Here is a 26,385-nt window from a genome sequence, read left to right on the forward strand (position 1 = left end):
ACTGTTAAAAACTACAGTAACAGCAAACAACGTCACATTATTTTTAGTTATATCCATTAAAAAAATGATAGGGATACTAATTATACTATATTTGATAAACATAAACTCACAAATTAAGCTCTAGCCCTTTGAATTTGTGACTATTCAGTCCGGCCATCAGGGCGCTTTTTAGCACGTAGCAGGTAGCTTTAAAACACGGCTTAGCTGCAAACTTTCCCCATGTCTCCATTTGGCACACCTTGCCTGTCGGACTTGCAGAGCAATATAAACCGAGACAACACTGAGTTTAGTGAGGAGTTTCATCTCTGAAAGAGGGCGACAGATTGTTTGCCATGTTTGTCCATGCCTTGTCTCTCTTGTGTATTCGTGCAGCACTGCACTGTGAGCACCACGCCCTTTTTGACACATTTGAGCTTGTTTGCTGCATTTTATTTTTCAAATACCGATTCTTAAAAATGATTGGCCATGTTTGAATATTTTTGCTAGGTTATAATTATAAAATAAATTGTAATTCTGCTGCAGACTAAACAATGAGATTGATTCTTTGTTAAGTCAGGAGCTTCTGTCTCAAAATTGGATTCTGGCTCTGGTGATTTAAACATGTTGGGAGTAATGAGCAGGGTGCTAGGAAAAGTAGCAATGACTTTTAAGTGGTTGTATTCAGTAGACCTTCCCACTGCGTTTGAGAGCAGAGGCAACAACACGATACTTCACCATTTTGAAACCACATTTTCCACACTTGGTGATTGGTTTTATGTGAGCAACACTCTTCTCTGTGGTGTCAAATGTACAAGATATTTTGGTTTGCTTTACTCTGCCTTTTTCATTTATTTATTTTTTTTAGAACTACAGCAAAATTAGCTGAACTGTCCTTTGGTTTTGTGGAGGATCACAACCACTCTGCTGTCATCCACGGAGTTGTGGCTCTTTGTTTCAGTTTTTTTTCGTTACGCTCCTAGAAAGTTGATGTCTTTCTAGAGGCAAATAGGTCATACTTCCTTGGCACAACACATAGCGTTCCATTGACAGGATTACTATGCTATTTAAATGCAATCAGCACAGACCTTACTGCGGCAGAATCTAAATATTTTCCCCTTTTTTTTAGCACGATGCATAAGTGTAATGGACTGGAATCAAATATCATTCTTAAGTAGATCCCCAATCATTTCAACTTCAAATGACGGTTGGGGGAAAAACAATGTGGTTGCACAGGGTCATTGAAAGAACAATTACGCTGTTGTTTCTTGACGTAAAGTACTGTTTCCTACATGGCAAGTGTGTTATTATCAGTTATTTTACAAGCCAAAGGACATTGTTTTTCCACTCACTGGGAAGCCCGGTTGCCAAGCGGTTAAACCGACTATTTCTCCACTTGAAGATCCAGTGCTTGTATTGAGTGTGGTTTTGGTACATAGTAATTGAAGGACCTTCTATTAGAAGTAACAATACCATGATGTACCTAATGGTGTTGTTCTCAAGCAGACTTAAAATCAATTCCCAAGTGTCTTTATAAATGTCTTGTTTGTGACATGTGTTGTGAAATACAGCAAGGATGAAGAATAACATCCTTTTCTTTTTTTCTTGCTGGAAGTAATCTGTGTTTTAAGGAGTGGTACTCTCTCGCGCAAATGACCTACACCCGATACCTACTGCGGGGACAATTCCAAGCATGACTTGTTACTGTGTCGACGCTAGAGGGTCACAACTTGTTGAACTCTGAGTCAAACAATGTAAGTGCAAATTGTGATGCACACACGACCTCCAGGCTAATATTTTTTCACAGTAGCTCCTAACTTACAATTTTAGGAGTGCTGTTTGTCGTTGTCTGTCTATATATGTGCTCAGTGATTAGTCCAAGATTTGTCTCCGCTGGCAGACTCGGTTTATTGGGGAAAAAGTAAGCACCAATCCGCCTTTTGTTGGTTGTTAGTTATACAGGGTCCGACATTTATGTCTTTTTCAGCAGTGGTCCTGTCCGAAGCAGTACTTGCCCTGTATGTTCATAATGTAAGTTTTGCTAAAGCTTACTAAAATCAAGGCCCAGCAATTGCACATTAATATTTACAAAATTATTCTTTCTTTCTTTCTTTTATTTATTTATTTATTTTTAGCTTAAAAAGCAGTGATTTGCCAAACGTTTTAGTGTCACTGACCGAATGAAGACATATCTCTCGCATAAAATTAGCGATGCTTCAATGTGAAGATGTGTTGTATGCCACATTCCCAGTCAAGTGTTGCGACAGTAGCGACAAAGTATTATAAAGTGTCTTGGTGTTGGTGGGCTTTGTCGTAGACATGTTCAATGAATAAAGTCATTTTTAGCGCGCAGGTGTCGTCCATGTATTATTGGATATAGTATCTGACATTACTTTCCATCGCTGCCCTTGTTTTCCCTTCCCGTGGTCCTGCTGCCGCTTTTATGAATCTATTGGTGTTTGGACTAGCCTAAGCGACAGGCTGCTAACTCCAATTCATGCCCCTTTTTTAGTTAGAGTCTTTCCTCTCAGTGTGTGCCAATCACCTTTCCCCTTGCGTCATCACAGCATCCTGTTTCTGAAAGCGTTGTTCAGGTGATAAGTCTTTTGAGCCAAAGTGTGGACCAGAAATAGTTCGAGTCTTATTCCTGGTTGCTTCCACATGTAAAGTAAAAGCTTGTGTGAGAATTTATAAGGCCTGACTAAAGTACTCGTTATACATTGTAAATAACGTTTGGGACGCTATGAAGTAAGTAATATTCAACTCAATAGTCATTGTCAATGGAGCAGTCACACTCCCAAAAACCGCAAAGTTGATGTGACTTCACAGGTTTTAACTGTTGTGTGTCTGCTTGCATGTGTGGGCATGTTTTTTCCCCTGAAGTCACAAAAGACTGTTAGTAAATGTTAGACCAGTGTCTATTTATAACCACTGGGAGTCGGGGACAGATACTGGTATTCCCACTTGCAATGGTCTTTGTGTTCTTCTTCCTTATAGCCTATTCTCCTCCTCCCAAATGATAAATCATTGTCATTACCATAAACTGTGTGTGTTTACCAACGGACTTTTTTCATACTAATCATGGCTTGTGTACTTTGGCACCTCCTAATATGAAGGATTGACACTGCTGCACTCACGATGTCACATTAACCCAAAGAGCGACTTTACATTCTGTTCTCCTCTACCATAGCAACTGTCTCAATGAGTGGCATTTACTGCAGGTTGACATTTCACGACCAACCACAGCAGCACATCAATGATGTCACTAAATTTCTTCAAGGCGTGTGTGTGTTTGTCTGTGTGTCTTTGCTACCCCCCCCCAATATTTTCCCAAGCTGTTCCCTTCCTGGATCCTGTTTTCAGTGCCAGATGAGGCAATAGTTCCCATTGACTCAACCCTGCAATGCAAATATGCCCAACAGCATGCAAAGAACATGGAAATATGTGTGAGCCTACGTCAGGGCCAGAGAGCCAAAGAGTGAGAAAGTTTTTATAAATGACACCAATGAGACTTAGCACTTTAAATTCAGCAGACACTCTAAATTATAGTGCGACCTCAACAGTTGAGCACAATCCATTGCAGAGTCAAGTCTTTGATGTTCTAAACTTAGGTCTTTTGTGTCATGCTGACTTTGTTTTGGCAGCAGTTTTGTGCAATTAAAGTTGCGTTTTTGAGGAATTTTTGAATGGAACTGGTCGCTGTATGTTTATGCACATGGTGATCAGAATAACTGTTTGTATAAATAACCTTTAGTTGCTCCTAAAAGTTATGATTAAATGACAGTGGTTTTATTATCATATTCTAAGTCACCAGTTGTGTGCAAATGTGGCGGCGGCATTTTTTTCATTCAAGTCAAATTAAAGGCTTAAGAACTGGGCTCAGAAAATATGGTAATAAACAGAATGTGTAATGATGTTCTGTTTTCATTTCTGTTTGTTCTTGTTCTTTTTTGTTTGTGAGTGAGTTTAATTAATTTACTGGAAACTTCTTGACGCGCTGGAACAAACGTTCCGGTGCCAATGATTTATTTTATCACTGTTTTTGTCCACACCTTAAAATGGCATAAATCAAGTATAAAGATTCTAAGAATTGTTGCTTCTCCTTTCCTACGTTGCAGATTCCTGTGAGTTGTGCGCCACTTTGTTTCCCATGGACCTCAGGGTGGGAGAGCGGGGGATGCGCCCTGGCTCTGACACGGCACTCCTCACACCATTGCATCCGCCGTTGCTCCTCAGCCCATTTTCCCCGCAGACCCGCACCTCCTTCTCCCAGCAGCAGCTTCAACAGCACATACGGGTACAAGGAATAAATTCATATTGTTAAACCTTTTCTGAATTGATAACAAATTCCCTCAATTAGTGTCCCCTTCTCTCATAGGTGCTGTGTGTCAATTACTCCAGATATAAATTAATTTACGTATGTTATGTTTATTTATATCACAACACACGCTTTACAGCGCTATGTTAGAACATTTGTCACATGATGACCTACAGCCATAGTAGCCGCACTATGCTACAAGAGTGTGGAAATATTTGACCAAAAATTAGAGTGGCGATTTAGTCAGTTGAAAAATTCAAGTCTACCCTCAAATGCAATAAAAGCACAAGTTAAAAAAAAAAGCTGTGAAACGCCATTTTTTTAAGCTTGGCTATGGTGTCCTGTCTTAAGACACACACAAAAAAATCTTTGTCAACACCTTATTTATACAAATACGGACCACCCCCTTAATAGAAACCCCCCCCCATCTAGAGTTGAATGTATAAATGCCCATAGCCGCTTTTCAGCAAATATGGAATTTTTATTTTGATTCAGATGTATTTTGTATTCATTTTTATTCATTTAAATATCTTTAAATTATTTTAAAAAAAAGCACAAAGTTTGTTCTGAAATTGAATGAAATTGTTGAATTTTTAGTTTAACATGGAGCAACGGAGACGTGAACAGGAACATCATGAGAAGCAACAAGAATTGCAGCAGCTCAAAAACAAGGACAAGAGTCAACAAAGTGAGTCTGTTATTCAAACGCGAACACGAACTCATGCATGCACTCACTCATACACACACCGTAAAATCCGAGAACATCATTTTAATTGTAAGGTAACAATCGCTCATAATAAGTTTGGTCATGTTTTGAAATAATATTGAACGTTAAAGTGCTTTAAGCGCTTATCATGCCCAAAGACTGCATATTTATCTTTTATCTTTTTATTGAACTATTTCCCTCTCTTTCAAAAGGCTGTTTGCTTTTAGTTAAATATAACCTGACTGGCAGAGCCGCGACAGTGGAGTTAAATATAGCTTTGAATATTGGTACATGCCATTGGGTCAATATTGACTTGAACACCTTCTGTCACCTCTTTGTACACACATGCACCAATACACGCACAAACACATGCAAAACAAGTGACCTGACCATGCATCAGACTTCAGCGCACCATATTCACAAAATGTTGATGGAGAATTATTAATAATTATTTTAACTTATTTAACGATTTACCATTTATAGGGTATAATGTGAAGCATCGTCAACGAGGTTTTGTTGCGCCAACACTGCTTTGTTCATGAACATGTCTGCCTTTCTCCCGATGCATTTTTGATGGGTTGAACGGACAGGTGCAGTGGCCAGTTCACTGGTTAAACAGAAACTCCAGGAGGTCATCTTGAAGAAGCAGAAGCAAGCAGCACTGGAAAGGACCAGCTCTAACACTTTGACTTCTACACCAGTGACATACAGGTGAGCATGTTCCCATAAGGCTTTGCTGAAAATCCACACTGATGATGACGATGATGATGATGGTCCAAAAAAATCCATCTACAAATATTTCAAATAATCCTCCAATTTCAAAATGTGAGACATGCTAGAAATGGACTGTCAGGCTTCTTTATTCTTTGCTCACATTTCCCAAAATAATCATGTTGGTACTTTACTCACACTCGAACACTGCTTAGTGATGTGTTGATAGAGCAAGCTATGCTAAGCTGTGTTAGCTGGAGAAACTTTAACATGCAACTTGACAAGTTTAACCGGTCACAACCATTGAGTGGAAGGCGCTTTGCCCCCGTGAAGTAATGATGGGACGTACTGTGACGAGGTTTAAGCTTGTTCAGTACTAAGTTGCTCAAGTCACCAAAACCGAGTTATTACCTCTAGTAGAAGGCATATGCTTTGTCATCATGCGTTCATGTTTCCGTTTCCATGGTCCACCAGCACCACTTTGCAGCAATTGCATGGAACAATATTTTTATTGTTTTTAGTTGGTGCTGCCCATATGGTTTTAAAAGGATTAATTATATATATATATATATATATATATATATATATATATTATTTTTTATTTTTATTTATTTTATATTTTTTTTTTTTTAAATTTTCTATATTTTCTCTCCCAATCCCAATATCGCAATTAAAAATTGTTAAAATGAGGTATATCCGTATCACCGGAGATGTACACTTACACCCAATTTTGCCCGTCCGTTCTCCGTCCGCGACCTGGACACTCTTTTGTCATTGACTTTCCGTCCTTACTCATAAAATAATAATCCTACATCCCTGTTCGTCCTCGCCCTAAAGTGCTTCCATCCTAACATTTCTCCAGTGCGTCCCCCGTCCCCCAAAGGCCAAATGGGTTCATTTGGATTTGTGCTGTGTTTTTTCAGTAAACTGGGTCCGGAGCAGAGTGTTACTTCCCAACCGCTGGTCTCATCTCCCTCACTGCCTTCTTCAGAGAGTTCTGAAGGAACACGTCTACGCAGGGCAGGTAAAATACACACGAACTCAAGATGTTATTGAAACGTCATTGGATTCTGAAGGTCTGATACAGTATATGTAATCTATCAATCGGGAGGAAGGGCAGCGCAGAGAACAAGTAGTTAATACATCTGCCTCCCAGTTCTGAGGTTTGAGGTTGAAATTTCAGCTATGGCCTTCATGCGGGGAGTTTGTATTTCTCACCGTGCTCGCATGACTTTTCTTCGGGGTTGTCCAGCTTCCTCCCACACTCTCAACAACATGCCTTTTAGGTTAAAAGAAGACTGTAAATTGTCCATCAACGTTAATGTAAATGTTTGCTTGTCAACGCCACGTGCACTTCAGTTGACTGGTAATCAGTCCAGGGTGTATCTTGCCTCTTGTCCAAAGTCATCTGGGATAGGTCCAGGCTCACATGCAACACTGATAAGAACAGGTGTTATAGAAAATTAATGGATATCTAAACTAAACTTGACTCACTAACAATTTTGATAAGCCAGTGAGTGTAAATTGACCTAATTAAAAACGACAACTAGTGAGTTCTGGTTTCTGCTTGGCTAATCATAAGTACACTTTACCATTGCTGTAGAAAAGAGCTGTAAATTAATATTTCAATGAATAAGTCAATGTGCTCCGGATTGGTTTGTGTTTATTTATCACCGTATTTGTATTGTTCCGTGCAGCATCTTGATGTTACACAACTGTCAATGAATCACCTCAAGTAACTCTCATCACTTTATTCTTTATCAGCGTCTGAGCCCAATTTAAAAGTGAAGCATAAGCTGAAGAAACATCTCAACACCCGCCAAAGCCCGCTCACCCGCAAAGAGAGCGCGCCACCCACCATTAGACACCGAGTGCCTGATACAATGGGTAAATCATTGATTTTCACTCTGATCATTCCAAATGAGTCTGACTCTTTTTACCCCTGATGTCCCTGCAGACTCATCCCCCAGCAGCAGCAGCACTCCAGTCTCTGGCTGTAGTTCACCCAATGACAGTCTTCCCAGTGAAAATGGACTAGTGCCATCTGCAGGCGGCCTCTCGCATGAGGTGAACAAATGTACACATACGTTACTGTATAGACTTTGGCAGGTGTCCGAGCTCATTATGTCCCTACAGTTTGTAAAACAAATCAAGAACATCCAATGTTAATTATGTTGTTATTAATGGCCTGCATTTACTTACTTACTTCTTACTGTTAACTTTCTGCGAAAAGAATAACTTGAAAAGTTTTATATTGCCATAACTTGAAGGTAGTTTAGTAAACTAATACATAACAATAATACATTGGTTTACTTTTGTTAGTGCATTGGTGTAGTAAATGCTAAAATCATTATAAGGGAATCCTGCATCCACAATTTCAAAAGTAACTTTACTCATGTTTTGATGGCAAGCTTAATCGACAAACAACTTGCACGGTGTAGTCGTAGTTCACACTAAATCCATCAACATAGGCTAACATAGGTTGACTGATATTAGTCGAAAAACCTCAATAGCTGATGAATTCATCCTATTTTGTGACCTCCTCCAGGATGTGTAATTGGTTGTATGACATGGAAAATTAAGTAGGATTCAAACAAGCAGATATATTAGAAAAAAAGTCGTGTCTTGTGCATGGAGTGTGGCCAGATACTGAGTAATGACTTGTTTAATGCAGTAGCATACAAGCCTGCTGGAGTGCTGAGTGTGTCAGCTGTTTATGCATAATTGATTTAATCACAGAAAAGTAAAAAAAAAAAAAAAAAACAAAGAAAACATAGCAACCAGTGCCACACCTGCTGTGTTTGTGTGATTCATGACTTAATGATTTAATGTCTAATTATATTCTTACATTGCTCTAAAGCTACAGTTTATGAAGGGCATTTTACAACGTTATTATATCGCTGTTATTTTAATAATCTAGGTTAAATGTTGACCCCTATATTACATTGTATGTGTAATGTTTTTCCGGGGAAAAAAGGAAATAATTACCCACCGTATCTGCCATTTACCAGGCACAGAGGCTGCTGCTCAGAGATGGCACTTTGGCAAACTTCACCATCCAGAGTCCTTCCACTCTGCCCACTATCACACTGGGACTACCAGCCAATGCCAGGGTAAGCATGGCGCTCAAACAAACAGCATTCATGACATCTCTGTTACAGGATGGCCACCAATGGGAGAAGAGTACAACTATGCCCCAGACGCAACAACAAACAAAGCAGACATGGAGCACTTAAATTAGATCGATTTCCTTTATTGTCCTTCAGAATGTAGTGGTGCCTGTATTTTATGTATTTATTCATTCAACTCATATATCCTGTCATTGTGTTGGAAACATATGTAAACTAAAGCATTCTTGGTGGTTATATTTTATTGTAATTAAATTCTCTTTTTATTTTCAGGCAAGGTGTCAGATTTTATACATTCTATAATACTACAAAAAAGTCAAAGGCCATCGTCAGATTTGTTTTTTGAGCAATTTTCTAATGACCATATATAATGTACTAATTTATCTCACTCTGCTAATATAATAAAAAAATGCATTATGAAAGTATGTAAGTGTGCCTTAGAACCATTACGAGTGTGCATGTTACTATGGTCTACAAAAATTCACAACTAAGTCAACAAACGAAAAAAAGAAATTGCCAAACGTGCGCATTGAAACTGCTTCTGAAAATGGAATGGAACCCTCGTTAATGTTATAGTCTGTATTTGTACTACTATATACATGTACTAAGTCACAATGGCTGCTGTGGAAAAAAAGTTGGAAAAATAAAGTGTGTTGTCAGACTGTTTCCACAGTGCTTGATTTAAATCTGCCATAAAATGACATAACAGAACATATCTGTCTATTGCACAGGTTGAAGGTGAGCTGTCGTCTCTGAAGTTTGGTCGAGGGCCCTTGATCACAGCCGGGGCCCCGCAGGTCTTGTTGCCGCTGAGCAGAGAGGATCAAGCGGGTCAGCTCAGCTCACGACTTCCTGTTATCATTCTGGAACCATCTGGACTGGTACACGCTCCACTACTCACTGGTGAGACACACATTGTTACTTATACATGCCTGTCTATCCACAAATTGCTAAAAAGGAATGATAACTAGTATTGTGTTTGGAATACTCTGCATTTTTTCTTTGCTCAGAAGTGGCCACATTTTAACCACACATTCATTTGCAAATATAGAAACATCTGATATCAATAAATAGATAATTAATCCTCAAGTGAGGGAAAAGAGGTTTTTTGTTTTCGTTTTTTTCAACACTTAGCCCACAACATAGTACAGAATCACAGCAGAGTCTCCCAAATAGTCCTTGATCTAAAAACATCCCAATCAGATTCAAGTAAGAAAAGGATCAGCCTAAATGAACAACAATTTTACAGATGTAAAAATTCCAAATGGGTCAATCGTAGCCATTTTTAGTTGAAGAGACCATTTTTGCTAAAAAAAAAAAAAAGGTGCAGTGGATTGTTCTAATAAATATAAGGAATGTGTCTTATAATGATGTATTGTTGTTTTAATATAATTATGATTAATTTGAAAATAGAAACAAAAGTTAAATTTGCTTCGTTAAGCTGCCCTCCCTGTCACCACATCCAAATTCATTTGTTCCAAATTATTTTCTCTATAATTTATAGTTTGCCCCTCTTCTGTGTTTGATAAACATGTTTCTCCACGTGTAATACATTGCAATACCTCTTGCCGTCTGTCCGTCTGCCTCTAGTTCCAGGACTCGACTCAGTCCCGCTCCAGTTTTCCTCCCACTTGGACCAACTCTCTCCAGGGGGCGCTCAGGCCCACAAGCCCCTTAGCAGAACACGTTCGGAACCCCTTCCGCAGAGCCCCAGGATGCTTCACTCTCACCTCCTCCAACAGCACCACAACACGCAACTACTGGAGCGATTAAAACAGCAGACTCACCTTGGCAAGGTAGACAGGCTCTTTACACTTGTTGGAAACTTATTTTAGCTGTTAGAATCTTACCTAAGGACGATGAATTGGGAAAAGATTTGAACAAGGAATTAAGATTTGAACCTGTTCAATGATCCACTCCGTCGTAATTGCTGCAAATTTCACAATAATGTTATTCAACTCTAAATAATATTTAACCATTTTTTTCTTCATGACTTTTTTAATTATAAATTAACGACAGATACTTTTAGTTTGCTTCAGTTTGTTGTTTTATATGTGTCTTTGCGTGGGTGTACAGCTTATGTCCAAGTCCAATGAGAAGCCCAGACTGCATCAGATCCCTTCCGAGGGCATGGATGCAGAGGACAGCGGAGCAACATCGCCATCAGAGCCAGCCTATCAGAGCAGACTAAGGCCAGATTCTCTGAGAGAGGCGGAGTCAGCAACATCCAGTCAAGAGCAGATCAACCTACAACATGCACTCATACTCAATCAGGTTGGTGTTCTTGTATCACAAGCTAAGAAACAGAACATGAAAATATGCTTTAGGGCCTCCAAGGCAGTTTAGTCGACTGTCCTCTAGATGGCGATATTATCCACCTCTCGATGGCATGGATTCAGCAGTGGAGGTTGAATGGGGTTTAATTTGGAACCAATCTTAACAAAAAATGAAGTCAGTAGATTTCATCCAAACCAGCCAAGTTAGTCAATCTTCATTTGCCTTAATATTATTATCTTTTTAGGTCATATGTACCTCTGCGTGAAGGTTATTTTGTTTTGTTTGGTTTTGTATTCGCTGTTCTGGCTACTTTTAACTATCTTATAGTAGACTAGAGACGGACACTCAGAAATGGAAGACAATTCTCCAATGTCTTGGAGGACTATGTGTAATTTATCCATGCTAAATACCTGGGATAAAATGATTCCCCTTTGTCAGAGGTCGAAATTCTACCATTTTAACACTTTTGAATAAATCACTTTTAATCTTTGAAGTCAATTTTAGCGCAGTTTATTTATTGAAAATGTTATACAGGTAGTTGGCTGAAACTAAAAAAAAAAACAAAAAACAATAAAACCATAAACTATGATGAATCACATTTTGCAATTCCATTTGAGTTAGATCACTGTCATCACCATTTGTCTTGGGCTTATCGTCATGGATACCCTTGTGAAAAGGAGAATGCTCAATAAAACAAAACACAAAATACAAACCGAAAGGCCAGGGAAGTCTCATGAGAAATCATTTTGTTTTGTACCTTGTTCATGATTTTTGTCTGACTGCTGAATTTTTTTTTTAACTTATTATTGCTCAAGAGTTAAAGAATTCCAATGATCCCCAGTATTCCTTCTTTTATGTGACATTATGTGAGCTGTACTTCCTGTTCCACTTACAGTATGTCTTTCCATGTCTTGACCTCTCATGTTTTATAGTCCTTACTGTGGGAACAGCAGAAGCAGCTGCAGCAGTTGCATCGACAGATGGAGACCCTGGCGGTACCGGTGCTACGTAGTGGTGGAGGCGGTGCGGTCTGCGGCGCGTTGGGAGTGCATCGGCCCCTGTCTCGTGCGCAGTCCTCCCCAGCGTCCACATCTCTCACTCTACCCGAAAAACCTCTGAGCCTGGGCGGGCAGGAGACGAGCAGCAAATCACGCTCCACCACTGGTGAGTGGCACATTCGATCAGAGAATTCCAGTGAACACTGAGACAGTCTACATATGAGGTTATTTTGCATGTGCAGGCCTGGTGTACGATTCTCAGATGCTGAAGCACCAGTGTGCCTGTGGAGACAATAGCAGTCACCCGGAGCATGCTGGGAGAATACAGAGCATCTGGTCCCGACTACAGGAGAGGGGCCTGAGGGGGCAGTGTGAGGTATGACACAATAAGCAAACGCAGACTCATTAGTGCTAAGAAGTGTAGGAAATACCTTTTTTTTTTTTTTAGTTCAAACCTAAAGGCGATCAGATTAACATGAAACCATTTGAATATTTTTCCCCCTAGAGATTGAATAATACATTGAAGTTAGTATGTGTCCATGTCCAGTTGTTATTCCATGGGGGCTCCCTCGTAGATTAGCATTATTAAATCTTGATGACCACCCGTTTTGACTTTTGTTGCAGAGCATTCGTGGTCGTAAAGCAACTTTGGAAGAGCTGCAGTCCGTCCATACAGAGCGCCATGTTTTGCTTTACGGCACCAACCCGCTCAACAGGCTCAAACTAGACAACCGCAAACTGGCAGGTATGCTTTAATTTAAAACATCTATATCTATTTTCTGCACTGCTTATCTTCTCTAAGTTTGGAGCTGAGCTGAAACCCATTCCAGACAATTTTGGGTGAAAATTGCACCTTGAACTGGTTGCTGGCCACTTGCAGGACACAGATAGATAAGCAACCATTCACACTCACTCCGCCGGGTAATTAAGAGTCTTCAGTTAACCTGTTTTGGGAATATGGTAGGAAGATTAGAAAACACACACAAACATGGCGAGTGCATCTGAATCCCTCAAAGAAAGGCTAACGCTCAGATTCAAACCTCAAAACTTCAGAACTGTGAGGCGGATGTGCTAACCATTCACCGACTGTACTTTAATTTTAATTATTATGATTTCGTGGTAAGTAGGACGTTCTTCAGCGCTGTAAATGTGATACAATAGTGTTACACTCAACAATTAGGATTCTTTCAAGTATTTTAATAATCTCACCTTTTGGAGTTATGTCAAGTCAGGATCTGTAATTTCTTACTTGCAGTATATAGCTTAAAAATGGATAATATTTGACTGACGTAAAGTGTTTGTTCCTCAGGAATTCTCTCTCAAAGGATGTTTGTCATGCTACCATGTGGAGGTGTCGGGGTAAGTTTAAAACACAGTTGCACTCAAATTGTACGTTCTCTGTTTTGATTAAATTCCAAGTGAAATAATTTACATTATTTCACATGAAATACAGTGCAAAGGAATAAGGACTGGAGCAAATGTGTGCTTGGCAACCCTTGACCGTTACTAATCAAAACAACATGTCTCGGACTCAGGAATGAACAAGCACAGATTGTTCCTAATGTTGAGTCAGGTGGACAGTAATGCAATTTTTACATGAAAGAACAAAAACAAATCTTGACGAAGCCTTGGTTTAGAAAAAATAAAATAATTTATTTCAATGAGGTTCCTTCAAGTGCAACAAATTAGAGCCTCTGATTTTGAACGGTAGTCAGGTCAAAACATTTTTAAAGTGACTAACGTGTTCAAGACCGAATCACTTAAGTATCCATTAGGTACTGTAGACAGCTGACTTCAGTTTATATGCACTTTTTTTTCGTTTTCAAATGAGGGTGTTTTATTGTTTTAATGTTTTTATGCAATTATTGGTTAACTTCTTTTTACACTTGTTTGAGCATTAAAATTAATAAACAAATAAATGTGCACGTGTGAAAAACTTTCAGAGCGCCTATCTCATTATAAAAAGTTGCTCTACTGTTTTAATGTATAAATATTACATTGCTAATTTATTTTAACATGTATGGCAATTAAAAATGTTACAGTGTTAGTGAAAAACTGACATGTTAATAATAACTACAATAAACTATTCTGCCTGAATAATTTGCTGGTTGGGAGAAAATTTGAACAATAAAATGCATTACAATTAACAAACGGTACAGAATGTCTTTTCCGTTAATTTCCTCCTGCTTAGCTATTTAGAAACAACAATATTTATTACAGGACAATACATTCTCTTTCTTTAAATTGCTTATTCTTGCATGTGTTTAATATTTCTAAAAATGGAAAATAAAATTTACCAGAGGTGGATAGGACTGCAACTGATGGGCTTGAATTTAACCTTGGAAAAGGTGTAAAGAAGCCTGATGGAGAGTCGTGCATGAGCATTGATTTGTTATGTTGTTGCCATTCGTGCTGTAGGTTGACAACGACACCATCTGGAATGAGTCGCACACGTCCACAGCGTCACGCATGGCCGCCGGCAGTGTTGTCGAGCTGGCTGTCAGGGTGGCCAAGGGTGAGCTCAAGGTGAGAATGTTATTTTTATTTTTTTCTTTAACTTTTGTTGTTGATTGTTATTATGGAAGGCACCTTATTTTTTAGAATACATTTTATACACAAAGTAACTTAACCTATTGAAATAAAAAATACTTCACTAACATGACTATATTCAATCTGTGAAAGTCTTATGACCAGATTTACATTAGAAATGTCTATGTATTTTGAGTGACGAGCTGATTCATACCTTGTTTTCCAAGCAGAATGGCTTTGCTGTGGTCCGACCACCAGGACATCATGCAGATCCCTCCAACCCAATGTAAGTTTGTGAGGCTTTGAATCCTCTATTGTTAAGATAAACATCATGATTTCTTAAACAGAGTCAGGTCAAACAACTGCAGTCTTTCCATGCTATTATCCTCAACTTAACTGAAGCCGTCATTCTGTCTTCACAGGGGTTTCTGCTACTTTAATTCCGTGGCTATTGCTGCCAAACAACTCCAACAGAAGCTCAGTGTCAGCAAAATCCTCATTGTTGATTGGGTAAACTTATCACCTTTGATTCATTTACTACTTCCCGGTTGATGGGGATGTTAAAAACATATTCTACGTTGCCAGGATGTTCACCATGGTAATGGCACCCAGGAAATTTTCTACAGTGATCCAAGTGTCCTCTATATGTCGCTTCATCGCTATGATCATGGCAATTTCTTTCCTGGCAGTGGATCGCCTGCTGAGGTTGGTGTCATATTTCGGCTGAATGTACAAGGAAGATATCAATTCGGACTAAATGCTTTTTGTTTTAGGTCGGCTTAGGTGCTGGGGAGGGCTTCAATGTGAATGTGGCATGGACAGGAGGACTGGACCCTCCTATGGGGGATGCAGAGTACCTTGCTGCATTCAGGTAGGAAAAAAAACACTGATGCTTCTTACAAACAAGAACACATATGTACACAAGAAAATGTGAATACAGAAAACTAGAACTAAATGTTCATGTAAAGCTCAATCAATAAATTTAGGTCGCAAAATCACCCTCTGTGCTTGAATAATCACGGTTCAGTATTCACAGGTCCCGCGATTCACAAATTGTATTTGTGGAATCTATCCTGGTGTTATCTTGCTTCCACGGAAACAATTTGAAGTGCATTGAGGAGATTTTTTCAATTACAAATGGCCCCTTTTAGGGGCGGTGTTAATTACTAGTGGACTTGTGCTTTGTGGATTTATTCGCCGCAGGGGTTAGTCCCTATTTGGGGTGTTCAATGTGTAGTAATGTATTAAGTAATTGACTTGTATAGTTTCAAGATAGCGTAATCATATTGATGTAATATTAGAGCCATCCATCCATCTGAGCCACATTTCCTCATGAGAGTCACAAGCGTAGTGGAGCCTACCCCAGCCATCATCGGGCAGTAGGCGGGGTACACCCTGAACTGATTGGCAGACAATCGCAGAGCACACAAAGACGAACAACCATTCGCGCTCACAATCACACCTACGCCAATTTAGAGTGTCCCATCAACCTACCATACATGTCTTTGGAATGTGGGAGGAAACCAGAGAACCCGGAGAAAACCCAGGCGGGCACGGGGAGAACATGCAAACTCCACACAGAAGCCGGAATCAAAACCTGCATCTCTGAACCAAATTTGCTGACCATTTGGCCATGTGCCGCATATTAGAGCCATGGAAGACAAAATGGATGTGTAAAAAGAAAAAGAAAAAAGTTGTATTCAATACCAGTAGTATTTCATATTATTACTGGACTGTGTAATTTCTCTGCTGCACCTTTAAGAAACATTGTCTACGTCACTACTGCCCCCGAGAAAACATATGCAGTATAGTTCAAGTGGTCAGTTTGTAGGCGTTATGGTTGTTTGCTTAAGATTAATTGATAAATCATGTATAGTAACCAACAAAGTATTAGTAGTTCTCTGTCCCCCAACAGAGAGAGAGCAAACTTTCTTTTACAGCTCAATTTCACAATACGCTGACGTACTTTGTGCGTATTTGATAATCATTGTCATTTGCACAGCGTGAGTCACCCACTCCCTTTCCCCTAAGTCTTGTGGGCTGTTACTTCTCCTGCTGGTTGGCTAGATAATTGTCCTTTGTGTGCGGTTGGCACTAATAAACTGACACGAGATGGTTTTCTGGTGGTGTGATGCACCCAAACTGGCTTTTGTCCTGCACCATTTCATTGGCTTACCTTACCTAGAATCCCGTGGTGCATTTTATCCAAAGGTACAATCCTGGTGGATTAATGTACTTTAAAATGCTCGTTGTTGTTGTGCAAAGCAAAAGTTACTGTCACTTCTGCTCTTGTTGCTGCTGTTTCTTCTTCGTTGTCGTCTTCTCTCTTCGCTCCTCTTTTAAACACACGAGAAAAAGGCAATGTTGTGAAAGTAATCATGGTTTAACTTTCGCTTTGCGCAATGACATCAACAAGGAAATTTGGATAAGACGCAACGTATGATTTTAGTTGAGGTAAGCTGTTTTAACACAAACCTTAACAAACACTTTAACAGGGGATCAGGCCTTTTCCGTTGTCGGTCCCTCTCTTTGGAGTGACCTCGTTAGGCTAGCCCCCTTGATTCCCATCTTTAAAACTCGTCTTTGGCTTTTGACTCATCATGAGACTTGGTTTTTGGTTTTACTGTTTTTATGCATTTTAGTGTCTTCATTATTAATTAGTTTGTTTGTTTTTTTTTGCTGTTATACGACTTACTTTGACACTTTGAATACAGTGGTGGTTTTCTTAAAAAGCTTTACCAATTGAGTTGAGTATGTTTATTTTGAACAAACCACAAGTTAAAAACAGTAAATGTAAGTATAATTAGTTTTTTTGGGGGGTGGGATTACATATGCAATTAAGTTTATGAGGTTCCATTGTATATAGGCGCAGTGAAATCTCTTCCACTCTGTTTAACGGGGCTTAATATCTGAGTTGAATCAATCACTGTGATTGGTCGTTACCTGAGCCCTGAGCAACTTGCTGTCATTTTCAGTGGACAGAAAGTCACAAAATGGCCGTCTCCTGTGATGGCTAAAATTGGGTCGATTTTTGCTGCTTAACTCATCTTTCATAAACGCAATGTTAATCACGATACCATGTTTAGACTAGCAAAGTTAGATAGAACATATTATTGAAAATAATTTTGAACATACTCTATATCCGGGTACATAAAATTAGTAGTGTTTAAAATCTTCTGAAGTGTTTAAAAGTGTGTTTTTTGTTTTGTTTTTTAAATCAAAACTATACTAATTAATATTGTCTGGTAATTGTTTCAATAAATACGTAAAAATAATTAGAAGTTGTTTAGGTGTGAGCTATGCTTTTGCCATGGTATCGTTTCAGTACCAGTATCGAGTTACTTTATGTCGGCATAGTTCTGAAGTAAAGTTTATGATAGCGTGACAACACTAATATATGCGGATACTGGGGTGTGTTTGTGTGTGTGTGTGTGTGTGTGGCAATGTAATGTTTCCTGATTTTTTGATTTTTTTTTTTTTACCTTTGTGTGTATGCGTGTGTTTGGTTGTTTTTAGTAGCGTATGGGAATGCAGTCTTTATCTCTGCATGCTCTCAATTTAGTGTATGAGCTCATGTTGTCCATCTGCATGCAGTCATGACAGCAGCATGTGTTTATGTGTGTTTGTGCGCGTGTGTACAAAGAAGATGATGGGGGGGGGGGACGAGGGGTGGGGGGGAGTCTCCAAAGTCCCCAGGCAGAATAATGAAGGTAAATGGATCCCAGATGGACTGTTTTCCTCTTTTTCTCCATGTTGTCATCCGTGAGGAGAGTGACAGGCCTCTAATAGGAAACAGACTCGCTCACTCTGGCTTTGAACTTCGCCGACTGCACTGAGCCGAAGAAGTCAAGTCTCGCCAACAGTCCTCCGCTCTTCCCAAAATGTTCAGCACAATGGAAACCTTCAACCTTTTTCACAAGCACTTCACAACAAACAATAGTGTTGCTCTCAGATACTCACAGACGCACCATCCTTTAGAATGAAAGCCCCACTGTTTGATGAGCTCTAACCCCCCTGACTCACACCTCCACTCTTAAACTCACCAAAATTATGATTACAAATTTTTCAATGAGCTCCCTGATGAAGAGGGCTTTGAAATTTATTTAGTGGGCGTGGCTTAATAACTCTGGACTAAGTAGACACGATTTTTATTATATGCGGCAAAATATGACCATTTGAACTGTGGCACTACAGAGGTTTGCTCATGTGCACAGCGCTTGTATCGGTACCGATCATTTTGCTGGAAAATAATCCCTTGACTATGTAAAATTTTGCTTAATCGTTTAATGTCCTGCTTAAATTGTACGGTGGGTAATTGTGGACTTTATGTGACTTTTCGCAACTGCAGGACCGTGATGATGCCCATCGCCCAGGAGTTTGCCCCAGACGTCGTTCTGGTCTCAGCCGGGTTTGATGCTGCCGAGGGCAACCCCGCACCTCTTGGAGGGTACAAGGTCTCTGCCAAATGTAAGTAAGGCCTCTTACCTTATCACATCTCGTTTTTTTTTTGTTTTTTTTAAGCAACAGTTTTCTGAACGTAACTTTCATTTCTAGCCCTTGCGTCCTCAGAGAGGTATTAATAGATTATTATAGCTCCTGTCAAGTTTATCCTGAAAAGCTAAGTTGTGTTTTCAAGCATCCCTGACTGCATCTCTGATGTGACCATAATTACAGTGACTGCTTTTTGGCGTAGTGCAGCGCGAGGTCAAAATATATACTTGTCTTAAACAAATATTGGGAAGTGTAGTAAAGCTTACGTCAAGACAGCAAGACAAACGTCACTTTGGTTTAGTCGCTGTATCTCATTATTTGCGTGTGCTGCGTCTCCCAGGTTTTAGCTTCCTGACTCGCCAGCTGATGTCTCTAGCGGGAGGACGTCTGGTTTTGTCCCTCGAGGGAGGTCATGACCTCACAGCCATCTGCGATGCATCTGAAGCCTGTGTCAGTGCCCTTCTTGGTGCACAGGTGAGGCATTCTGGGTATTGGTGTTGTTTTTTTTTTTTGTTTTTTAAATTGCTCCCCAATGAAACAGTTTTACCCTAACATTGAAATGTCCGTGACATTTGTGTCTCAACTGGATTAATAAATGTTTGACTGAACAGGTTTCTGATGCCCCTCTTTTGTCTCCGCTTTGTCATGTAGGACCCACTACCAGAAGAGGTCCTGCTCCAAAAACCAAATGCTAACGCTATCCGCTCCCTGCAGACGGTCATACAAATTCAAAGTGAGCAATCCTGTGTATTCCTTTATTATACATTAAATCTTCAACTTGCTGACCCCAACTTTGGAATTTTATAAAACACGACCGGTTGCTCAAATGACATTTTTGGCAAAAGTTGGCAGCGAACTTGTGAACGCATCTTCAAAAATGAGGCAAAGGGCTTGCTTGAGTAATTTTAATGCCATTCCTAGTTGAAGTTTAATCATAAAACAAATAAAATGACACATTGCTATTGCTAAACTTGCTATCTTAAAGCTAACACACGATGCATAATGCCATACATAAAATGACAAACATTCTTGTAGGTTACTCAGTCACTTGGTAATGAAACAGGTCTTTTGTTTATTTAGAATGTCTTTGGCTCTTTGGTAACCCTTTTTTGTCAATTTCTGTCAACATCCACTGCATGATTTCGTCATTCCTGTGTGTTGTGTTGTGTGTATCAGGTCAGTACTGGCAGAGTGTGAAGGCATACAATGGCTCCGTGGGTCTGTCCTACCTAGCTGCTCAGAGACGAGACTGTGAGGAAACGGACGCTGTCAATGCTCTGGCCTCGCTTTCCGTGGGAGTTCTTTCCAGCAAGAGGTACTGAGCTCACAACGAAACATCTCACAGCCATCCTTCAAGCAGTACTATCTACAATCTACATCACATACTTAGGTGGTCAACATGGTAAAAAAACAAAAACAAAGAACTGATACACAAGATGCACACTGATACCCCAGATTCTTTCAGTTATGTAACTGACCGATGTATGCGAGGATAAGAGCATAGTTCTGTGCAACAATGACTTGGCCCGTCACCGAAGCACATCAAGCCTCCGCCATCACCTTAATGTAAACATGTTGCAACGAGCAGACACCATCTCACCTTACCTTTGTCCTCTCTAGTACGAGCAAGGCTAGTTATTCTCAGTCGTCCTCTTCATTTATTTTACTGTCAATAGCCAGCATGCTAAGGACACCCACAGGATTTACGAGGAGCAGCAACATTTGTTGTTTAAGTTCATCTACGTTGTCTATTGGTCCCACACTTCATCCAAATGCGATTGTTTGACATTTCTAATTTAAAATTTGATTTTAATAATTTAATAATTGACAATGGATTCCCACCCTGTGTGACATGTGGCTCCAAACATACTATGAGAGAGGACATGTTAATAGTCTCTGTAGTATCTTAGTTTTGTAGTACGTAGTACCTGTAGAATGAAGTGCTTTTGGGATGTTAAAAAAAAAAAAAAAGTAATTGCTACACTGGGCAGATTTCCGTGAATTTGGATCAACAGTGGTATTTTGACTTACATGTTCACTATCGTAAGAGTTTTCCGAGTAGGCTGTTGCTTAGTCGAATGTTATTTAAGTTGTGGTACAAGTACCTCTTGTAATTTTTCTAGTAGTTTTTTTTAATTTACAAGCCAAAAGGGGTAAACGTGAGCATGCTTCAGATACATCACCACTAGAAGGCGGCAGAGAACGAAACAACATCCGGCCAGTATCACACGTCTCACTCGTAGTTTGCAATACGGGTAAATTGAGCTACAAGCTCAGTCACAAAACAAATCAAACTCATCAAACTGAAGTCAAGCTATCACTTAATTTTATTTTGACCAAAAACATATCAATCACCAAACACAAATTCAATTCTACTTGACATTAATCCACGATAGGATCAGTTTTGGGCCTAACTGTAAATCATGTAGTAGCCATGTGACAATTTCCAGGAAATGGCAGTCTGTCAAAATACAAAGTCTGGTTGAAATGGTCGATTCAACACACCAGGAATGTTGAACATCGGATGATGAAATAAATTGCCTTTTTGGGTAATATGAAGAGAAAATCTGGTCAAAATAATGCCTTACAATTAAAGTAAAACAGCAGGACTTGATTGTTTCTCACCATAGCTCCTGGACCCTTTTATTTGATTAACTTAATTATGGGATGCCCTTTTCTGGTTGGCTGACACGTTCGGGTTGAAAATATCCACCAATAAGCTCAAACAGGCTGAAACTCGAGGCATTAAATCACAAGTATGTTGCAGTGTGGGCAGTAGTCGTCATTGCTTTTTCGGGACTTTGTTATGGAGGATTTTAGAGCCATTTGAAGTTCTCATTCCAAGTCTCTCTGTTTTTTTGTTTTGTTTTAGAAAATTCCACAACTTTTCACATTGTTTCGTGTAGCGAAAATATCCACCATATCGGCAGGTTTAGTTATCCCTTATCAACTTACAATGTTCAAAATGTCTTTTGATTTTTTTGGGGAGTCTTCTGAGCTAGTGGTTGTCTTCCTCTGCAGATGCAAGTACAAAAGCTTTCTCCCTAAATGCAGAAAATCAATCAATCAATGTGTGTGTTCCAAAAAGCCAAGTTGCTCGAGTGACAATATGCATCACATGGACTCTCAACCCGCTCCATTGATTCCGGGAAAATGTCCCTTTGGAGGCTCCAGTATCATTGTTTATTTGTATGAATCATAAATTATTCACTGAGAAACTCCTGTAGAAGCAGCATAAATACGTGTGCCGTTAACGGTGAGTGAAAAGGGAATTTCCAAGGATGAATAATCCTCATTTGGATCATCACCACATTTTGCACATTTTCAGATACCCAACTCTTTGTCAAAAAAAAACCTCATGGATGATTCACTGATTCATTTATGACACGGTCAAAAAATGTATCAGGAAGTACAGAAAAATCCCGGACCCGCACCTTTGCATCCCTCCCAGCATATTGGCTCTTTCCTTTGCTCCTGCTTCAGTTACGGGAAGCGTCTCTTTGGAAAGTCAGATTTTTGAGGAGGAAAAAAAAAGAGGCTGACCTCAAGTTTTCTGTCTTTCTCGCAGCCTTCCAGATGAGCCAATGGAACATGACAGTGACTCCATGTGACCAAAGACCACACTCACCTCACCTTCAGGAAATAGGCTGGCCCCACTTGTAGCACTGGATCTCCAGCACTGCTCACAAGCATGACAGTGGGCGGCGGGGCACCCAAACATCCATCCATCCATCCATCCATCCATCCGTCTTGCCTTACGGCCACACGGACACACAAATGTGGTAAAAGCACCTCAATGCTGAGAACCCCTCAGCGGTAACCTTGTGAAACCTCACCAAAGAGCAATACAAGATGTCTTTTTTAATGACCTTGACTGACAATGAATTGTGCCTTTCGGACAGCACAACAGCTCTGTGAACACACACGCACACCTGCACAACATTCAAGCTTCTCCTTCAAGCACTATGTTGCAGATGTTGTCTTGCTTGCCTCACATTTGCCTTAATGTTCAGACCGAGGACTGCATCTATCAGAGGACTTTGGATTGCTCGCACTCCAGCTTCATGCCACTTTAACGCCCCAAATCCTTTTGTGAAGCACACGGCAACAGAATTCAATGACTGACATCGGGTCATCGCATGCACACGCGCACACATGCATAAGAACGACGATGGGAAAATTTGGCAGTGTTGGAGTTTTAATTATGTCATGACTGCAGTTTAACCACTATCAGATAATGACATCAACTGCAACTTTGTTGAAAAAAAAGGGCTAAAGTCCTTGGTTTTTTTTTCTTGTTTTTTTTTTGTTGCACTGTTCATTCCTTAATGTGAAGTGTAAGAAATTCCAAAGCCAGGATAGAAACAATGCTCCAACGCTCTTAAAAGATGTTTTTAATGCCTTTTGCTTTTATCTTTAACCGGCAATGTCTAATGACCTCCTAATATCACCAACGGACCCGAATACTGTTGAGCTGAATATTCCATGAAGTAAACCAGCATTTCCTTTGACTGATGTAGCACTAGTATTGAACAGTGTGGCTTATTCCGCTGCGCCACCTGAGCAGACCATTCAAATTAATAACAATAATCTTACACTTGAATATGTCACCCAAATAAAACTGCCTGAAAATACCCAGCTTTTGGAAATAAGGGCTTTCAAACGAACAACAATAGGGACCATAATGTATGCGAGAGATGGGCATTTTTCGACTACATTCCTCATGGTGAGATTTAAGTATTTATTAAAAAAAAAAATTTTATTGGACAAGAACTCTCTGTTCATTTTGTTGCCAGTGGTGTTTTGGGCAGATGAACGCTCACCGGAGGGAGTTCGCGTTACTCACCAGGGCCTCTACTGCAGGCGTGGGCAAACTAGGGCCCGGGGGAGTCATGCGGCCTGTTAAACGTTTTAATCCGGCCCGCCAAACTTGAAAAAAATTAAATGAATAAACCTTGTTAATGTTTTATTTTCCAAATACTCTGGTGTGTCAAACACAGATCTTTTGTTGTAATGCTTTTGTTCATTTTCTTTCTTTTTTTTTTTTTTTTTTCTCCGATGAGGTAAGGTTACCAAAACACTCCATCCATCTGCTCCTAGTCCGGCCCATCTGTCAAATTTTAGAACCCATGGTGGCCCGCCAATCAAAAGGTTTGCCCACCCCTACTCTACTGGTTGCAGTATTCCACGCAATTTTAGCCTCATCTGTCTTAACATCTGCTTATTTCACAATCACAGATTTGTTAACGACCATTTAGGTAATTATTCAGCCCTTCCAAAATATATACTGTTCTTTTAAGCCTGTGGATTCGGTGACATATACCTCGTAAACTGAAGTCCACATTTATATGTGAGTCTTGTTGATTTAAGGAAGTAACATGATAGATAGTCTTTGAAAGTATTCTTTTATGTTTTGTCCAATGTAGCTCCGTTCAGGTTAAGCAAATTATTTAGTAACATTATGTACAAAAGGCAATGCACTGTATGAATTGGACTTTTTTTTTCTTTTAATTTTAAATGCATGTTTTGAAAATCTATGTCCTAATCCTCTAACAAGTGTAACAACACTAGCTATCGTTATGGCAAAATGTTCTTCTTTGGTGGAAAATGTAATGGCGAGAAAGTACATTGGAAAACCCTCGGTAATGTTTTTTTCCCTCATGGAACTATAATTCACTTCCAAACATGACAACAATATGTACTTTGATAATGTACATATTTTTTCATTTATTTACCTATTTACATATTTATTCATCGCAGAGGTATTGGATCAGGACTCTGTAGCTATATATATATATGTATGTATGTGTGTAGGTATGCGTGGGGGTGTGTGTGTGTGTGTGCATAGATATATATATATGTATGTATATATGTATGTATTTGTATAGAGGTAAACAAACAAAATAATGCAAATATTTACCGCTGAAGTGGCCTGGACTGATTCTGCCCCCATTGATTTTCGTGAGGGTGACTTCCCCTGTCATTAGTTATTATTTTTCAGATTCGATGATGGATCCATCTCTAACGCAGCATCATAGATAGAAGATTCATCCATAATGGCTTCCACATTCGGGAGCGATCTAGTTCCGATATCCAATTCCATAAATTTTTCAAAACTGTGTCAGTTGTAGTTTGCCGTGTCAATCCAACTTAATTCAGTTCTGAGGACCCTTTTTGCTACAAGAGTTCATTTCAGGCCTCTAAATTGATGAAAAAACATAATGCAATGACCAAACCTTTTTATTATTTTACGATATATTCTGAGCATTTGTTGGTTCAGTTCATCTGAGGGTTTATTTGTTTTTACAATTCCACGGGAAGCGGATAAAATGCTCTCACGGGCCACAAGTTCCCCACCCCTACTTTAAACCAATGACTGTTTGCGTGGCTCTTCCTCAGCATGTGGTGTCCATGAAGTACAAGTATGTGTGCGTGTGTTTGTGTACGTGTGTCTATACTGTAATTGCAGTACTGTCGTGTGATCTGTTATCATAAAAGTCCCCGTGGATGTTGTCTTATGCAGAGGCCAAAATAGCCTCCCCTCTTCTTAACTGCCTCTTGTGCTGATGTCATGTGTACTCTTCTTTAAAGAAATACACTGTAAATAGAATATTCCAAGACCAAAATACACATCAGCTACGTGCCTTGTTGCATTCAGTAGGTATATGCGTGCGTATTGGTAACTCTTAACTAACTGGACTTGCAGTAATACTGTTGAATTGTATTTTATGCTATTCTTTCCTAATGATCTATACTGTATGTGTTGTATTTTCATCCAATTTCTTACCATATGTATGTATAGAAAGATTTTCTATTTTGTACTTTTGTCTTTTCCTCCTGATTAAAAAGAAATACGTTTTGAAAACAAACATCTTGTTTGTTTTTCCTCAGAATATAACGCTGCATTAAGCAATTAGCCACTGATTTGAAACACAAACCTAAAGTTGGATTAATGTTTGATTCATTATCAGTCAAAAGGCTTTTTGTCATCTTTTGGAGTTTAGCCAAAGGAACCCCACAAGCGCGGGGGACATGATGCAAATCTCAGCCTGAAAAGCTGAAGCCAAGATTCGAACGCAAACCTCAGAACTGTGAAGCAACATGTTAGTCCTCTATGGGAACAAATTTGAGGGCTATTGTGAGTGGGTTTTTTTTTTGTACCTTAGAAAGTTAACATCTTTAAACTATATGAATTCTGCATACTGAGTTTGACCATATAGAATCTGAATCTAAGTGCCGGTGTGTCTTTTA

The 26,385-nt window shown here is 39.5% G+C and overlaps 1 protein-coding gene across 2 annotated transcripts in view; it reads left to right on the forward strand.

The window, feature by feature from the left end:
- hdac7a (histone deacetylase 7a) overlaps positions 1-24,162 on the forward strand; it is a 54,771-nt gene extending 30,609 nt beyond the window's left edge. For both annotated transcript variants that reach the window (XM_088291616.1, XM_088291615.1), the window contains exons 3-26: positions 4,095-4,273; positions 4,892-4,982; positions 5,591-5,711; positions 6,635-6,735; positions 7,476-7,598; positions 7,669-7,778; positions 8,723-8,824; positions 9,571-9,742; positions 10,430-10,635; positions 10,916-11,113; positions 12,049-12,280; positions 12,357-12,490; positions 12,739-12,859; positions 13,424-13,473; positions 14,533-14,640; positions 14,874-14,929; positions 15,066-15,153; positions 15,229-15,348; positions 15,417-15,514; positions 18,992-19,110; positions 19,475-19,608; positions 19,786-19,867; positions 20,311-20,449; positions 22,703-24,162. In XM_088291616.1, coding sequence (XP_088147742.1) covers positions 4,127-4,273; positions 4,892-4,982; positions 5,591-5,711; positions 6,635-6,735; positions 7,476-7,598; positions 7,669-7,778; positions 8,723-8,824; positions 9,571-9,742; positions 10,430-10,635; positions 10,916-11,113; positions 12,049-12,280; positions 12,357-12,490; positions 12,739-12,859; positions 13,424-13,473; positions 14,533-14,640; positions 14,874-14,929; positions 15,066-15,153; positions 15,229-15,348; positions 15,417-15,514; positions 18,992-19,110; positions 19,475-19,608; positions 19,786-19,867; positions 20,311-20,449; positions 22,703-22,745 — 2,895 coding nt within the window. In that variant the 5' untranslated portion in view covers positions 4,095-4,126 and the 3' untranslated portion in view covers positions 22,746-24,162. The remainder of the gene's footprint in view (positions 1-4,094; positions 4,274-4,891; positions 4,983-5,590; positions 5,712-6,634; positions 6,736-7,475; positions 7,599-7,668; positions 7,779-8,722; positions 8,825-9,570; positions 9,743-10,429; positions 10,636-10,915; positions 11,114-12,048; positions 12,281-12,356; positions 12,491-12,738; positions 12,860-13,423; positions 13,474-14,532; positions 14,641-14,873; positions 14,930-15,065; positions 15,154-15,228; positions 15,349-15,416; positions 15,515-18,991; positions 19,111-19,474; positions 19,609-19,785; positions 19,868-20,310; positions 20,450-22,702) is intronic.
- The last annotated feature ends 2,223 nt before the right edge of the window (positions 24,163-26,385 follow it).

Source organism: Idiotropiscis lumnitzeri, chromosome 3, assembly GCF_059441095.1.
Source record: "Idiotropiscis lumnitzeri isolate Australia: NSW breed Sydney's pygmy pipehorse chromosome 3, RoL_Ilum_1.0, whole genome shotgun sequence".
NCBI classification, from domain to species: domain Eukaryota; kingdom Metazoa; phylum Chordata; class Actinopteri; order Syngnathiformes; family Syngnathidae; genus Idiotropiscis; species Idiotropiscis lumnitzeri.